Source organism: Epinephelus fuscoguttatus, linkage group LG7 (genome assembly GCF_011397635.1).
Source record: "Epinephelus fuscoguttatus linkage group LG7, E.fuscoguttatus.final_Chr_v1".
Taxonomy (NCBI): Eukaryota; Metazoa; Chordata; class Actinopteri; order Perciformes; family Serranidae; genus Epinephelus; species Epinephelus fuscoguttatus.
This window is the reverse complement of record NC_064758.1, coordinates 30,909,041-30,927,286: the sequence shown is the minus strand read 5'-3', so window position 1 is coordinate 30,927,286 and position 18,246 is coordinate 30,909,041. Positions and strand designations below refer to the sequence as shown.

Here is an 18,246-nt window from a genome sequence, read left to right as displayed (position 1 = left end):
ATGTTCTAAGCTTCATTTAGCGACATTAACTAAACATATGCAGATTCAACCAAGTATTTAAGTAAGAGGAAAGATGACAGAGCACTAAATCACAGACATGACTAGAGAGGTTAACAAAAAACACCACAGCCCAGCTACCAGAAGTTATTTCAGCATTGTTATGTTCAGCTTTGAGCAACTAAAACACAAATATTAACTTAAGTTCCACAAAAACATTTTCCTAACCACTCCAATTAGTGTCAACAGCTGGAAAAACTAACCTCCCCTGAGACAGTGACCTCTACCACCCCACGCTGGAGATAAGAGGTGAGAGGTTTAGTTTCCCCTGCTGTTTTTTTTTCTCCATGTAACAACGCAGCTCAGTAACGACACAGCACAGCCTCTCTGTAGCTCTCTGGCAGAGGGCACAGCGCTGTGTAAAGGCTCCTTCTGTCACTGACTTGGCCTCAAGCCTGAGAACATCAGAGGCAGAAGACAGACGAGCTTCTCATAGCGGGGCAAACAAAGAGCTGTCTCTCTGCCTCTGACTGCGAAGTACAGACAGAGCCGTTTCTTGACCCCTCAGGCCGCTGCTGAGGCTTTTCGCTGCCACTGCATGAGTTTATGCTTCTCGATAAGCTGGTGTCAGTAATACTGATGTTGAGCTTTGGCAGAGCCAGCTCTCCTCACACACGCCTGATACTTCCAGTGGTGGAAGACGTATTCAGATCCTGTACTTGAGTAAACGTGCCAATACTGCAATCTAAAATACTTCATTGCAAGTTAAAGTTCTCAAGTTATCACCAGCAAAATGTATTTAAAGGAATACTTCACTCCCCGAAATGATCATTTGTATATCTGGTACTCACTATGTGTGGCATTGAATTTGTTAAGGAAATGCTTTTCTTGCATGCCTCCAGAAAACTAAGGATTCTTTCACACCTGCCCTGTTTCATTCGGTTCAATCAAACTCAAGTTCATTTTCCACCTAAGTGCGGTTCATTTGGACAGGTGAGAACACAGCAATCGCATTTGGGTGGGCACCATACCAACTGGATGAAGACCTTCTTGAAGAGGTGGTCGCGGTCCAGTTACAAACAAACTCTAGTGGTGAAAACGACCTCGATCTAAACCAACTGCAGTCACATGACACGTTGTTTGGGTTAAACATGAGCAAGTTACAGTCCTGGAGGATTATTAATGGGCACCTCCTCCTGTACTGGCTTAATATGCACATTCAGCACATCCAATGCATCAAAACATTGTTTTCTAGTTGGAGCCGCGGCTCTTTTAGTCAAACCATACAGTTTGAAAACGAGCCGCGGCTCCAACGCAGGTTAATTTTAGCGCTGCGTAGTTGTCCCTCCACTGTGACATTAGAAAGTGTCACATTTATCTTGCAAGTGTACTTTTCTTCAACGTTTTGTTTACTTCCTGGATTTTTCCCGCATGGAAAATCTGACCAATCAAGAGCAGCTTTCTCACGCAAGGCATTTTATCTGGTCTGCTTGTAAATGCTGCCGTGAGAACACAAACCAACTCTTAGCAACTACGCAACTTTGTAGCAAAATTAGTCCCTGATTCAGACCGAAGCAAGACAACTCTAGGTCTGAAAGCACCCTAAATATCAAAAAAATTATTGTTCACGATTAACAACAGCAAAACTATATAAAAAAATCTGTTTACAAAGTCTCACACATCTCATTAAGTATAATCCAAGTCTCAGTTTATCCAGTCCTTTGCTCACTACTTCCAAAACATGCAGCTCTTTCCGAAAGGGAGCTGAACTAAAAGTAGAACTGACTTATGTTCTCTTCAAAGCCAGGCTCCATTGACAGAAACAGCAATTTTACCTCACTGAACACAGGAGGGGCGGCACGGTGGTATGGTGGTTAGCATTGTCGCCTCACAGCAAGAGGGTTCCCGGTTCAATCCCGGGTGGGGGAGCCCTTCTGTGCAGAGTTTGCATGTTCTCCCCGTGTCAGCGTGGGTTCTCTCCAGGCACTCCAGCTTCCTCCCACAGTCCAAAGACATGCAGGTTAATTGATAACTCTAAATTGTCCGTAGGTGTGAATGTGAGTGTGAATGGTTGTCTGTCTCTATGTGTCAGCCCTGTGATAGTCTGGTGACCTGTCCAGGGTGTACCCTGCCTCTCAGTCAGTGTCAGCTGGGACAGGCTCCAGCCCCCCCGTGACCCTCAAGAGGATAAGCGGTTAGAAGATGGATGGATGGATGAACACCGGAGCTGCTGGTCTACTGCTGCCTCAATCAATAGTTTGTGTTATTGTGTTACTTTGGTGAATCCAAACTAACCATCTAAAACATTAAACTCACCCACAAAAAACTAACTGATCAAGGCAGCCGTAGACCAGCAGCTCCCATGTTCAGCAAGGTAAAATTACTGTTTTTGTCAGTGGAGTCTGGCTTTGAAGAGCATAGATAGGTTTCACTTTTAGTTAAGTTCCCTGTTTGGCAAGCAATGAGGATATGACTGGCTAAATGAGACTTGAATTATACTGTACAAGCTGTGTGAGAGTTTCTTATGTTGTGATATAGTTTTGCTGTTGTTAAATGTGGACCCATTTTACTGTAATATATGAGGAATTTCAGTTTTTGAATACTCTGTTCACCATGCGAGGGTAAAAAACAAAGCTTTCTTCAACAACATAACACGGGGTGAGGAATTGATATAGGCTACAAATGGTCATTTGGTGGGTGAAGTACTCCTTCCGAGGAAAAAGCCCCTTGTGACTCATGTACAGTGTGCTGAGGAGAAAATAATAATAAGTCATTTTTATTGTCTTAATGCTCTTAATGACACTCTTGACTGATACAGCACGGAAAAGCAGAAAAAGATAAATGTGTATTTTCCCATGTATATTGAGCGTGAATCTTAAGTTAAAGGCCAATGACAGTGGGATTTAGTATTTATTATGCCATCAATATGCAGTATCACACATACAAAGGCATAATGAAAAAGATATTCCACAGCCCCTGACAGCCTCTGCAGCTTTTGCATGTCTCATTTATGTTTTATTATGGCCCATGAAAGAAAAAAAAATCTATTCTCATGATCTAATCCCTCTGTCATCATCTGCACTTTCTGCTCCTCACTCGCGGGAGATTTCACCCGACACACAATTCAGCAGCAGCAGCAGCATCTTGTTAATGTCTCGTTGCACATACACAGACAAATCCCTCGTCTTTGAGTAGCGGAGCTGAAAAAGCAGCTGAGAACAAGCGATCACGTTCTCCAGTCTTATTTCCTGGGGAAAAGTGTGCTACTCCTTGCTCCCTCACCTCCTCCCAGCGAGCCCTCCCTCCGCTCGATCTGAGTGGCGATACAGAGCTATGGAATTGCAAATGCCTCCTATCAGACTGGGAGATAGATCTGAAGCGCACGGAGGCCCCTTTTGCCTGATATTGCTGTGGCAAGGAGCTGATGAAAGGATAAGCTATGTGCGAGACTTGCACTGTATCACTAATCTCTCACTACATCTAATTTACCAGGGAACGTGGAAATGGGTAATACAGTGAAAGCAAAGCACTGGCTGGGAGAAAGGATGCTCCGACATGTTTTCACTGGGCTCGGGGTGCATCGGTTGCACTTGTATCACCTAGAGGCTTTCAAAATCGCACTGATGTCACACATGATTTTGTCTTGAAATGTAGCACCTGTGCACTGTCGCTAGACAGGTGGGTGTCTTTTCATTACTGCTGAAGAGATGCATTTTCTCCAGACACACTGCGCCTGTTCAACCTTGACTGAAACACAAACACCTGCCTTTCTGAATCACAACAGAAACACAGTTTGTTATAATTAAGCTGCTTTTTCATGCATACAGATTGCAGATTGCAAGAAGTTTTTTTTCCATCTCTTGAAAGAAACTGTAATTAATATTTCACAAGTGCACTATGTCCTCAGTCATGACCATATCACGGATAATGTCACCGCCAATTACTGAGAGGGTCTGCTGGCTGATGTGTGATTCAGGGGCTTAAGGTTGGAGCCGCCAGTGTGATGTGTGTTCGTTGCAATGGTAATAGTGTGTCAAAGAACATCGTGGTTATTATGGTCTAATACTGAGTCAAGGTAATCTTTTGTTTCCACACTGACTTACAGCTCTCGCCTTTGGAAAAGCACAGAACAAACTGTGAGAGAATTATTTAAAGAAAACAATACGTTGGGTAACGTCTTTATGTCACCACACAAGCAGACCTTGAACAGTGTGATCAGAATTCATCACCCTGTGTATTTTATCCACAGAGGTATAACTGTGCTAAATGCATGAGTGTACTGTACAGTCTGTGTGCTCAAGTTCATGTGAGGCAAATTTGTGATTTGTGATACTGATGTGACTTGTGTGTAGGCTTGCAACAGATAATTACTTTTTATTATTACAGTGGAAACCACACGACTCACACATTGACTACACAAAAGCTGTTTAAATATTCTGCTTACAGTAATCAAGTGGTGCGCTTCTAGTGTTAATTTTGGGCGTTTTCATAAATGACAACAACTGGAAGACATTTTAAAGCTTTTTTTTTTTTTTTAAACTTTACTCCCATGACACTTTGCCATATGGTTATCCGTCTGCTCAGCTGGCTAACTGAGGCTGGCACTGCATACACACTGAAATCATGACAGGAAAAAGAAGGCCATTTTCTCTAAATGAAAAAAAGCAGTCTCCTCAAAGCTCAAGACAAACTGCCACAAACGAGCCAATGAGATGCAGCAGCTAAACTTGGTGTTTCTCAGACTACCTTGTCTGCTTAAACAATGGGAAATGATCATGGCTGCTAGTGATAGAAACAGGAAACAAATGCACTTAGGGAAAGCACCTGTGGTTGAAGCCACATATGACTGATAATGTCCAGTCATGTAATTCTCCCCTAACACCCATGTTATGAAACAGCTGTACTGTACTATAAACAAAAACTTTCATTCCTTTGTATTCCTGTAATAAATATGAAAATGTCGATTAGTAATCGGTGTGGGAAATAAAGGAAAATAATCAATTCGGTTTTAATACTCATCCGCTTGCAATGACGAATATGACCCAGACAGACCTGATCGCTAACTGGTGTCCACTGTATTTTTATTTGTTCTTTAATTAATCAATATAGTCTATAAAATACTTTAACTGAAATTGAAATGCACAGTTTCCCAGACCTTTAGAAAAAGAAAAAAAGAAAAGCAGTTAATTTTATTTTATTTTATTTTTGTTTACAAAACAACACCAAAACAGAAAATTCTTTTTTACTTGATAAGTTACTGAAATGACGGATCAACTCGCAAAATTTCTGGAAAATAATTGTCTGCCATTCAACTAACTGATCAATTAATAAATTGTTTCAGCACTACTTTTTCAAAATTTTAGCCTTTTTAAATTAAACATTCAATTATTGTGATGACACGGATTTTACTAAATTAAAAAAGGTGAGTACATTTTACAGGAAAAAGTTGTTTTAATATTTGTAAAAAAAATATTTTGTGGTTATTCAGAGTTGTCGATTGAGACCTTGTCCACACGTTGTCATGTTTAAAAATGTAGCTTTTCCTATGTGTTTTGGCCTTTTGTCGACACGCAAACCGTGTTTAAGGTCACTGAAAATGATTCTTTTGTACAACTCCATTCAGGTTGAATGGAGTTGTGTTGAGATGCGGACAGGGAAACTGAGTTTTGGGCTCATAATGTCAAAGTGGACGCCATTTTCTCCTTTGTAGGGCGTCACAAATGAAGCAGTATTTCCTGCAAATGCAGACGTGGCCAAATAGTAAAAATAGGATGCTAAACATAAATGTACGGTTACTCTTTGACTATACTGAAGAAAAGAAGCGCCAGAATGCACTACAGAGGTCACTGCGCCAGGCAGCCTTTTGGTAATAGCTTTTTTTTTTTCAGGCCTCTGACTGGCCAGCCCGGCTTTCTTCTTAGCATGGCTTTAGGATTAGGGTTATATCATCGCCTGTTGGCTTTGCATGCTCTGTGTATTCATGTTTTCATCTGGACTGAGATTTATAGAGGATAGTGTTAGTAGACAGGAATTTTTTAAGAATGAAGGTTCCTGTGTTCAAAAATACCCATGTCCGTGTCGACTCGGGCTGAATATTGATTATCAGCAACATTTTGGTGCAGCATAAATTTAAATCTATCTACAGTCTTTTTACAGAGTTGTACAGGGATGACTTTTTTGTAGGTCACCCCAGAACTTTTGGACTGTTGTAGAAAATGTGCTGCGTGGCAAATTAAAGTTTATGATAATAACACATAACCCTCACAAATTAACACCATGTTCTTAATTTCTGAGACATGAATGCAATCACCAGAAACTAAAAGCTAACGGTACGCTATAAACAAACTACACCACAGTCATATGACTTCAACATCATCACCACAAGGAGGCTGTAAATGTGGACTAGTGAGCTGTGTTCAGCATGATGACGTTTTATGTCCCCGACAACCTCTGTCGTCTCATTTAGCCATCTGTTAGCAACCAGCATTTTAAGACACGTGCATGAAAATCTCTTAAACTTGAGTTAAGCACAGACATTAGACATCTAGCTAAACCCCCATCCACAAAAAAACCCACAGACTTTGAGACAAGGGAACTGGAAGTGCTAAGATGCTAACTCATTTCCATGTTTTAGGACTCATTCCTGCACCGCTCTGTAGCACAGGGACTCAAAATGCTCTCAGAACTGAGTGCTGGCCAGGCTTTATTGTATCATGATCCTTCAAAACTGTTTATGTGTGGCATGGCTGTCTGAATGCAAACAAGGCACACACACACACACACACACACACACACACACACACACACAGAGCAGCCACACATGCAAATATTCACATTCATGCATTTCTCCCGCGGCCAAAAGGATCAACAGCAGAACTGAGTGAAGTGAGAGGCACATGGCACAAACAGCCCCGAATTCTCCTCTGTTACTTAAGAGTCAAAGCAACTTATCATAAGCCACATGGCCGCGCGTACTCCAGAATCAAAACTGTGTGTTTCCAGAGATCCAGCTTCATAGCACAGCACGGAGCCTGTAATTAACTCTTAGAGAATGTGATGAGGAAACAGAAGCTGGGAACTTCAAAGACAAACCCAGAGTTTTCCCAAGAGTTCAAACACATTATGAAAGTGGGCTCTCAGTTTCATAGGCCCATTAAATCATTGTGCAGTTGTGATTTCCCATCTGGTGAAATCAAAACTTTACAATACTAACAGCAGTAAATAAAAAAAGGCCAATAAAGAAGTATTCATACAACTGGCTGGATTTTATGGGAGGCGGAAGGCACTTTCATTGCTGCTTTTTTTTTTTAAGCAGACCCTAACTCTTGTGCATAACAACTGCTCCTCTATTTCCCATGGACTGTTTGCTGCCACATACAATAAATATTTACTGTGTCGTTAAGCTCTTTTCCAAATGACCTCAGATATCGTCAAGGCCTTGCATGCAGCAGTCAAATACACACAGTGGCAGATAGGAAGCAAGGTTCATGAACCTCCAGCACATATGGCAATACCTCTCCATTTCTACTGCGTGTGTCACCCCTGCGGCTAGATCACAGCCGCGTGAGCTGCCTTCCTGCCTCCAACCGTCAGCAAATAACACGCTGGCTGTTTGCAGCAGGCCGGCTGGGGGTCTGTGATCCCATGAAGGCAGTTCCCAGGAATCAATAGGCTCTGCAGTGGTATTATTAGAGGGCCCGGAGATAATCACAGGTTCTGCTCTGAAATAGTCAGTCACCATAATGAATATCATAAAGCATCTGAATTATTTATACATGAAATGGAGCTCCTGGTTCGGATCTGTGCTAATGGTCAGACGCCAAATCAAAACCTGGACCACAAATAAACGGAGCAGAGCAACATTAGCGGCTTTACGACCCTTTGGCAATACCATGGGAGCTTTAAGAGCGGGATGTAAACGCTTGCGGAAAGATTTACACTTCACCATGATCCCCGGCCTTACATTTACCTCTGTAAAGCCTTCGCATGTATCTATTCATCAAGTCAGATGTGTTTCCTTAATTAAGAAGACAGAAAGAGAGAGAGGCACAGGCAGACAGAGTCAGAGAGGGTGAAAGAATACAGAGAGGCAGATGTTTTTTGATTGAGAGGAAGAAAAAGGAGAGAAAAAATGAATCAAAAGAGAGGCGTGAAGTGAGGAAAAAGGAATATGGGAGCGTCTTGGGTATTTAAAAGCATTCATTCAGCCTTGAGCTGGGCTTGATGGGTGCAGAGAGGTCTTAACTCTGGACAGGACTGAACTGGAAGGCAGCTGCAGGCAATGAATACAGCAGCTTCTGCACAAAGGCAATACTCCCATCAGTTAAAACACACTTTCTCTTCATGGTGCTGAGAAACTGTCACAGAGGAAGTACTTCTTTCCTCCATTATGACGAGGTCATCTGCATTCCTGCGTCACATCTTGTCATTTAACATACAACACGCTGCTTTTGTGCCATTTCCTTTCAAGTCGCAGCCACACGCCTTCAGATATATTCAGATTCTTCTCCCCTCAGTAAACCGTACAGACCAATTATCCTGTCTCACAATAAGCCGCAATCCTGCATCCCCATTGGCCTGGCTGACTGCTCCACTTTAACTTTCTCAACCTGACATAAACACACTTCCTCCTTTCACCTCTCGCCGCTGCAGAGCACTCGACACACAGCAGTCATGAGAAGACGAGCAGAGGAGTACAAAGGGGATATTTATTTATAATGGACCTACATGCAGCGGTATGGGAGAGGATATAAATGGGAGACATCATCACAGAAGAGGACATTGGGAAGTAATGATGGCTAAAAGGGTGGAATACAAAAGGGACTTTACAGCCTTCATAATAAACTTTAATGTTGACATTATATTCAGTATGTGGCACACACAGCCCCAAAAGAAGTGGGTTGCTCTAAAGCTCACAGCAAACCCACCCAGAGCCACCGCAGATTCAGGAATATCATCCTGCCTCTTTTTGTTAGGGTTAGTTTTTCTATTTTGTAGTAATATGTTGGAGCTGGAACAATTAATCAATTACATTATTCTGATTATTATCATTATCATAACCTTTATTTAAGCAGGGAAGGCAACTGAGACCGGACGCCCTGCATTACAGTACACAACAACAGAAGCACTTAAAGGTACAGCATATACATCAATAAATCACACAACAAGCTGCCCAAGAACATCAACATCAACATAAGGGACATCAATTCAAAGACAACACATGCATACACACTGCTCTATGTCAGCCAAAGGGGATTTGAATTGATCATATAGCCAACTGTGTAGCATCGCAGTGTGTGCAGATGAACAGTGTTTGACCCTGCCACCGACATCGGCCGGACCTCTGACGCCAGGCGGGCAGGGATCTCCGGGGGAAGTCAAACACCATTCATCTACACACACTGTGATGACACACAGCTGGTTCAATATCAGCAAAGTTTCCCTGCTTCCCTTCACTGGTTCCTGTACAGCAGGGTCGGTCTTTGTTTCACTGTTATAATCATTAAAAAGCAAAAGCAGCATGTGTATACATTCAGTAGGCTATATCTTCAGTAGCTAGCTAGCTAACCCTACACTTTTCAGGGTTTGATTTTGGTTCTGGAACAGGGAAGAAACATATATCTTTTTCCAACCTCTCGAGGTAACGAATATCATTAATACACGATGTGCTCCAGGCACAACATTTAGTTCCAAATCCACAAAACCAGCCTGAAGATGAAGGAAATCTGAATCAATGGAGCACAGACGCGTTGTTGTCGGACCCTGGTCTGAGCTAGGACCCTACAATACCAGAGTGACGACACTTGACTCATATTGACTCCTGTGGTATGCTGAAGTTAAGCCTCACACGCCCTCTAGTGGGGCATGAGGGCATTACCTTTCCGAACAGAAAACCCATTCACTTACAGTATGTCTGACGCGCACTTGCTTGTAAGCTGATGAAAACGGCCGTGTTTGTACTTTTAGGTGTCTTGGTCATATTAAGTCATGCTTATAATTTGTTTATTTCAAAATCTAGAGAGTAACATTATGGTAGACAACGGGGTTTTTTTTTTTACCTGTAAACAGGTCACCGATGCTCCTATTACGGTAGATTATGATAGATAATGCCTTTAGGTTTGCTTGACTTTGGAAACACACAAGAATTCCTGGTCGGCAGCAATACTGAAGTTCAGTCAGTTCTTGGTTGGATATGCAACGCACTATCCCGCCACTCGAGGGCACATGACCAACTTTCCGCTTGACCAATGTGTGTCACTACTCTGGTATTCTAGGGTCCTAGTCTGAGCCTGCCCGATGCTACGTTATGATTGGCCAGTCTGCGGACTTAGTGAAGGGTCAATTATAATTTAGTCTGGCAATGTTAGGCTAACATCATATACCCAACAGTCAAACTTAAGGTGAAAAAAGTGTAAAACAACACGCTACGCTAGGATTGGCCAGTCTGCATCCGGGGGCGGGACTTAAACTTTACCTTTCTTTGTTCAAACAACACTGTGGTTAAGATACACGCAAAAAGTATTGGTTATGGTTAGGAAAATTCATGTTTTGGCTTAAAATACCTTATTTTGGTGACACAATCACAGCAGTAAATGTCCCGATTTCTCGTTAAAAACACCCAGTCCATCCACCTCCTGGCAACAAAGTCAACTAAAATACATGTAATCAGAACTACGTCATTTAAAAACATTGATATGATACATGTAAAACGTACAAACGTAACTCATCTTTGGTTCGTAGAAATGTACGACCCTAATATTTTATTCTAGCGACTGGGATATTACAGCACGAGCTATGCTAGATTTTTTTGGCCAACACTAATATTAATATTTGGTTCTGCTAATATGACCTAATTTGGCATTTCTTTGCTGCAATTTCTTGTTATTTATTAGCCGACATATACAGCAATGCCAGTGTATTTGCAATTAACTAATATTGGCCGATATTTCCGCCTGGCTGGCATCGAGCGAAATTTGTCCTGAATTATGGCTTCGTCTTGTCAAAATGTCTTTGAAACTATGTAAATGAATGTAAAGGTTTTGGTCTGGCTCAGATTTTTCTTTACTATTTATCATCATAAACTATGCTTCCTTTACTTTGCTGCTGTTCTTCAGTTGCCAAGTTCAGATTAAGTTAAATAAAGCGTAGCACATCAAGAAGCCATTTTCACCTTTTTTTTTTTTTTTTTTTTTTTTTTTTTACATATATTGGCAGTTAAGCCTTTTTTTGCAGCTAATGGAAACTTGGAAGTCTCTAATTCATAATTCATCACTTGAAGTAATTCACCGTCCTCCAATTTATTACTTCACTTTACACTGTTTTAACATTTACCTCTTCTATGCTTTACATTTCATTTCGTTACCACCCCTCCCTCTCCGCTCTGGTGAGTACAGGCCCAGGTTTTATTACCAGCTGCTGATGGACTGTGCCAGTGAGCAGTGCGGGCAAGTCAAGAAAGGAAAGATATTAAACACCTTCAGGAACATGTTTGCTCATTCTAACGTGGGTTATTCTGATAGAGGTTAGGTAATCTACAACCTCTGTTCAGGTTCAGATATTCTGTTGTGCTGGAGGCATCATCACACATACTACATCCCAGTAATACAACTGGATGATGCGTGTATACGTGTTACATCTTAAAATCGCATTAACAGAAGACATTTCGCCTTCCAAGTTGCTGAGTCCCACAGCCAATGAAAAGTTTTGCGCATAATCATCAGGACCAGGGTTAAAACTTAAGCAAGTTAAGGTACAAAATGTTTTTTTGAGAAAACAGAAAATTAGTCGGCAATTATTGTGAAATCTTTAATTGTCATTTGTTTGATCAAGCAGAAAGTAATAAAGTGATATTCTCTCTTTTCAGCTTCACATATTTGAGGATGTGTTGCTTTTCTGTGTATTCTAAATGAAGTATCTATGGGTTTTGGACTTTTGGTCACACAAAAGTTATATTGAGGTTTTTGAATGAAGCTTTGAATGTATGTCGTCATATTTTATGAGATTGTCACCCTAAAAAGTAAATAAAGAAATGAAAAATCCTCAATTCAAATAAAGTAAATGATCAGATTAAATACGTCTTTTAAAAAAAATTAAATCAACTTACTTTAATAAATAAATAAACAAATAAATCACTTACTATGCTGTTTGTTTGCTGCTGGCCTGCTGCAAGTGGATCGTTGCTAGCTTGTTTTTAGCATGGGAGCTAACTAGCCAAAAGGGACAGCAGATTGGATCACCGCTATGTTGCTTTATCACTGCTAACGTCATCAACTGGGAGGAAAGCACAGCTACCTAACCTGCTAACCTGCTTACTGTAGGTTAATCTATCACAGCAGGCCCAGTTTTTGGGTCTGTAAGTCTTGTTCCCAGCCCTATTTGCAATGCTACAAATCTACTTTTCTGCTGTGGGCTCCCACTGTCGAGCCCTTGAGGGTAAGTGTCACTATAGTGGCAATACACATTGGCAGCGGCACGCAGCGGCACCGTCGACATGAAAGTGTATTTCCCACCCCAGCGCGCTAGGTGGCTGTACCTGCACTAGTTGCCAACGGTTGCCAACCGCTAGTAACGGAAGAAGAGGAAAGACTTTGAGGCAACAACAACTTGGATTTCACGGGTGAGTTTCTTATCAAAATCGTCTTATTAGAGGCGGCGTGTGTTGCACTTAAGTCTGCAACTGTGCAGAGATACTGTGTTTAAACAGAATGAACAGACATGAGAAAAAGGAACACACAGCATCTGAATGTTGATTTAGAATTGGAATGTCGATGTTATGAATGAAGTTTCGAACTATCTGACACAGCCCTACATTTTTTCACAATTTTTGGGTTGTTTCGCATGAGATTAATTCATCCATTCATTCATTCATTTTCCGTAACTGCTTATCCTGTTGGGGGTCGCAGGAGTGCTGGAGCCCATCCCAGCTGACATTGGGCAAGGGCGGCTACACCCTGGACAGGTCGCCAGACTATCGCAGGGCTGACACATAGAGACAGACAACCATTCATAGTCACATTCACACCTACGGACAATTTACAGTCACCTAATCCTAACCTGCATGCTGAAGTACCTGCAGAAAACCCACGCTGACACAGGGAGATCATGCAAACTCCGCACAGAAGGGCTCCCCCACCCTGGGTTCGAACCAGGAACCCTCTTGCTTTGAGACGACAATGCTAACCACTGTGTTATCATTCTGCCATTTCGTTTAAGATAATTGATACATTGAAAAAAATAATAAACAGATTAGCTGAAAATAATCACGACTCACCGCCCTGAATGAAGCAAATTCTTCTTTTGCAATCACTGACAGCTGCTTTAATCAAGTACATGTCAGATAAAAAACTAAAACAGAAAAGGTAAACTCATCAGCACTCTCCTCTAAAGAAGCCTGCTTCATCAAAAACTTGTCAAAAAATTCCTTTGATTTTAGTTTCTCTTTTAATGCAATTACTGTATGTTTGTGGGAGAAGATTTCAACAAGAAAAGTTTTCCACATGCGTGGTCTGCCCTTCACATTACACAAAACAAATCCTTCAATCACAGAACCCGGTGAGACAAGTTTCCTGTTGTGCCCTGAGCATTCGGACGAACTGGCTATTACACTGTGTGGTGAAGTGAACACAATTAATTTGAACAGTTTGTGGCCTTACTGTTGTGGTTCTGAGGTAATTTGACACTCCTCCTGCTGATCATCTTAGCAGGCGTAGTGGCAGAATTATCATAACTAGCCGTCCAAGGACTACATTATCATTACCCACGCTGGGTGGAGTATTCACACTCAGGCATGGGAAATAAACTATCACGCCTAAGCTATCACATTACCTGTGTATATATAGCTGATCAAATGCTATGTCTGCATGTGACTGCTTTGTTGCTGGGGCAGGAGGCAGAGGAAAGTGAGGTAGACGGCATGAAAGAACAAGTGCGGAGTAATATGAGAGGAGTGCAAACAAGGAAGGAGAGGTAAAGAAAAAACACGCAGCAGAAGAAACAATTCAAATGAATCCCTGGGGTATGCTCCTGCTATTATAGTCTATAGCAGCCGGCTCCGAATGTGATCGGTCGTCCCCAGAGATCGGCCCAACTCTGGCATTAGGCACGTTGAGCGATCCAGTTTCTGTGAACACTGCTTCAACACCAAAGTTGCCCCATTAATTCCTCTCAGCTTCTTTATCTCAGTTTCTAAAGTCTGTAGGAATTACTGAAACTTTAGACGACGACAGCATCAAATATAAAATAACACAGGCTGAAATTAACTTGGCTGCAGTAATCAAAGACAAGCCACCTTTTAAATGCAACTTTATTCTGCTGAATAACTCTACAGCTAAAAAACACTTCCGACAGTTTAAGTTTCCTTCAAATTTCCCCCAATATGCTGTCTCAAAACATCTAAAACAAGTCGAATGATTCAGCATACTGGAGGGCACAGCACACAGCGGCTCACAAATGGCATAATAATTAATATTTCACTTCCTCCCGTTCCTTCTAATGCCACACAAACACAGTCAGAAAATACACAAAGATCAATCACTCCCTGAGAGCCTCACACAGCTCCACTGCTTCAATGGAGAATGATTACCCGACATTTCTTTCAAATTTCTTTTCAGATTCGATGTGAAAAATGTTGTTTTCTGGTGACTCACAGCTCTGCGGCGCATACCACAGATTTGCTACATCCTGGATTCAAATCTGGCCCAGGACCTTTGTCACTTCATGTAAAGTGATTTTCCTGTCTCCCTAAAGGAAATAACGCCTCAAAACAAGTCAAACATGACAGAGCAAGGCCTTTATGATGGATGCTGCTTTCTGTTTGATTGATGCGGCAACTTTTCCTCAGTCCTGTCATGTAACATTTCCCCTAAGTGCGAGGAGGTGTCTGTGTGACCCTTGATTAATGTGTGGAGGGCATGCATTCAGTGTTCGTGCCGCCCAGTCACATTCACTGACATATACACACGAACACTGACCAGCAGAATGGAGTAAGCAACACGACGATGAGGACAAAATATTACAATAGAACATACACAAATATTCAGCCCAGTCACCAGAGGACAATGTTTGCACGTTTCTAAAGTGACGTAGTATATAAGTTGATTTTGTCATTTGGAGGTGGAGGAGATGGTGAATGGCGTGACATCTACGCAAGACGACTGCAGACCATGAAACCAATAAACAACACTACAAATTGTCCTCAGCAAACCTCTGCACCATTTCCACCAAAACTTGTGACAACAAAACCTGGGTGACTTTACCGGCACCTCACAGCATTGCCCAGCAGTTTCTGAGCTAGGCGTGCACTGACAGAGAAATGTTTGCCTGATACTAATGTTTAAAATAAAAATTTGGCTGATAGCTGATATTATTTAAAATCATTCAGTCCTTCATCACACAACCTTTGAATGAGCACAAATTCAATCATACACATTTAGAAAACATCCTTTTCATACATTTCAGTTATTGTCAGGAATTATGAAGATTTTTTTTTTTTTAAAGGCACTTAAAGTTTGAGATTTTAAGGTAAAAATGTAGGACTTTTACTTTGGAATATCTCTAAATACTGATACAGAAAAAATACTGGTGGTTTGTGTCAGTATGTTGTCAGACATGCCCTCAACATTAGGAATAATCTTTCAAATTTTTATTTCCAGCAACCCAAAAATCAAAGAATACATACTTTTCCCTCTCAAGTTAGTGGTATTTACTTTTCAATCTATAAGGGACAGAAGTATTTAGTGACTGCCGGCTTGACCGCAGTTCATTCTGCTACATCACTGACTGTACTGACTAGCTGTAGCTGGGTAGCTACATTGCTAACACAGCTAACAGATACAATAAGCATGAGTGACATGTCAGCTGTCAGCAGCAGAATTATATTAGACTTTTAATGAAATGGAATCAGTGTTTATTAAGTTTTCAGCATTGTATTTCATAGTTTGCAACTGTAACTGTGAGCACACAGCTTGATTGGCTCCACGGTCTCAGCTGTGATGCTGATACCTTGGTGCCGGTGCTGAGAGTCTAGTAATGATGGGACCACCCCTCAGTATCATAGGTACGATCATCTCTTAAGCACAGTCATTCAAAGGGCCGTACGTTTGCTACCCTGGCTTTAAAATAACCATGTACATAAAAAAATACTCATAAACTAATAATAATAATGACTGCTTTAAAGCATCTTTACTTTATATATCATGCATTCATCTCTAATATCTATTTTATATTGCTGTGAAAACATCAACAAGTTTCTCCTCCAAACAGCTTCATTTATTCAAGTTTCTTGCCACAAACTACAGTTTTCAAGGTTACATTAAGACATCATGAGAAGGTTATAATCTACATTCACTTGATAATCATTTTTACCAAGGACAGTTTAAGACATCATAATGTCACTCAGTGCAGCCTCTGTCAGCATTTAGTTGCGGCCGCTGGCTGCTACAGTAACACTGGCTGCTAACATCAACATGGATTTGTTGTTCACAATGTAGCATTATCAGGGAAACAATAGGGTGCATCCCCTGAAGCATCGATAGTGTGTTTACTGCATCCTTTTGTATCGATGGCAACCCGGGGAAGATTTCAGTTTGTCCATTTGTTCATTCTGTTAGTTTCAGGCCACTGCCATTGGTAAATGCCACTTTATTGTTCAGCTAGGCAAATACCTGCTGATACCAATGTGTGGCTGATAAATCAGTGCATCCTTAGTTTAAACAATGATTTTTACCAACGCCTCATGGCATTTCCCTGCAGTGTTTCACCTCCTGAACCTAGGTGTTTTCCACCAACCCAACCCTGCTTTTACAGCAGCTCTAGTGCTACCAAATGTCATCGTTCTAAGCTGAATCATGTTCTTTTCCTAACCATAACCAGGTGGTGTTTGTGCCTAAACCTAACCACACCTTCACCACAGCATTATTGAGAACTGTAAAGTTTCAAGGTATCCGCTACAAAACGCGACTAGGTTGCAACAGAAACTAACTCTCACACTTTAATGATTACTTCAGGGGAACAGTAATAAAGCAGCCATCTAAAATGCATGAAAATGATCAGGTATTTGACTGTCATTTGCTAATTAGGGGTTGATTATAGTGCGTCTGTGTGCGCCTAAACAGAAGTAAACAATGCTGCGGAGCTGGAGAGGAAAACAATCAACCTCCGATCACAGCCATCATCTTGTTTACAGTCATGATCCATTTAACCTATTAGCTTTCAGCTGAGCTTGAAAATTACTTACAGAGCAACAATCACACGGGGACAATCAGAGAGAACAAAAATGAGTGAGGTGTTAATCAGCAGGAAACAGCAAATTCTTCATTTCTGCAACACTACCAAAGTCTAAAAACAACCCACAGATGTTCCGACTCATCAGAAACTTCTGAACACTACTCTTTAAAAATAGAACACGTTCCCACTATGCACTGGGATTTATTTTGGGCTGCACATGAGCCAAAAGTGGGCTATGGATTAGGCGCACATTGCTTTTTGATGATGAAGCACACAGCACTAGGAGGCGTCTTTGAAACTCTCTCCAGCCTTTTGAAGCCCCCTAAGTCTGTCCCACCGATGCGGCTGTCTGCGCTCATCTCTCCTTGTTTTATGAGAAGCTCTCTCTAGCTCCGAGCTCAGCACAGGCTAATGGGTGAGCAGCAACAGAGGCTCACATATGCAGGGATCATATTTCATTAAGGGCTGAGCCTAATGATCTCCTACAGTGCATTTGGCCACTGAAGTTCATTGTGCACATCAGGAAAACAACATTGCAGCACTGAAACTGCTGTGTCATAAAAAAGCTGATGGCTGGAGAACAGCTGCAAAGACTCAAACATTAGGACGCTGCAAAGTCTGCGACCGTCGAACTGTCACGGCCGATACATCTGCCACAGAAAGGCTAATTACCAGGGCTTGGATATGAACTGCGATGACTTTTAGACATTAACAAGTGGAGAGTAAGACAAGAAAAAGACTTTTGTGCCATGGTGCTGGAAATGCTGCGGTACTCATGGGACAAATATTAAGCACACAGTCGTAAAAATAACATCTTACTGTACCCAAAGGAAGCTGACTTCCATTTGCGGCAGGGGATGACTCTTCTGCAGCCCGCAGACACTAACCTCCCAGGATTCTCTGTGACTTCGATAGGAAGGGAGGCATGTCTCCTACAGAGGTACAAACAAAACACGTGTCAGACTGTTGACACAGAAGGGCAGATGTAAAAGAAACCTTTAAATGTTATATGACTGCTCTGCATCA

General features: G+C 41.6%; 1 protein-coding gene across 6 annotated transcripts in view; it reads right to left on the bottom strand.

Annotated features, from left to right (window-relative positions):
• LOC125891208 (IQ motif and SEC7 domain-containing protein 1-like) overlaps positions 1-18,246 on the bottom strand; it is a 129,453-nt gene that overhangs the window by 73,864 nt on the left and 37,343 nt on the right. For 4 of the 6 annotated variants that reach the window (XM_049580272.1, XM_049580273.1, XM_049580262.1 and 1 more), the window contains one exon: positions 18,045-18,152. The exons of the other annotated variants lie outside the window; for them this stretch is intronic. In XM_049580272.1, coding sequence (XP_049436229.1) covers positions 18,045-18,152 — 108 coding nt within the window. The remainder of the gene's footprint in view (positions 1-18,044; positions 18,153-18,246) is intronic. 6 annotated transcript variants of the gene reach the window in all.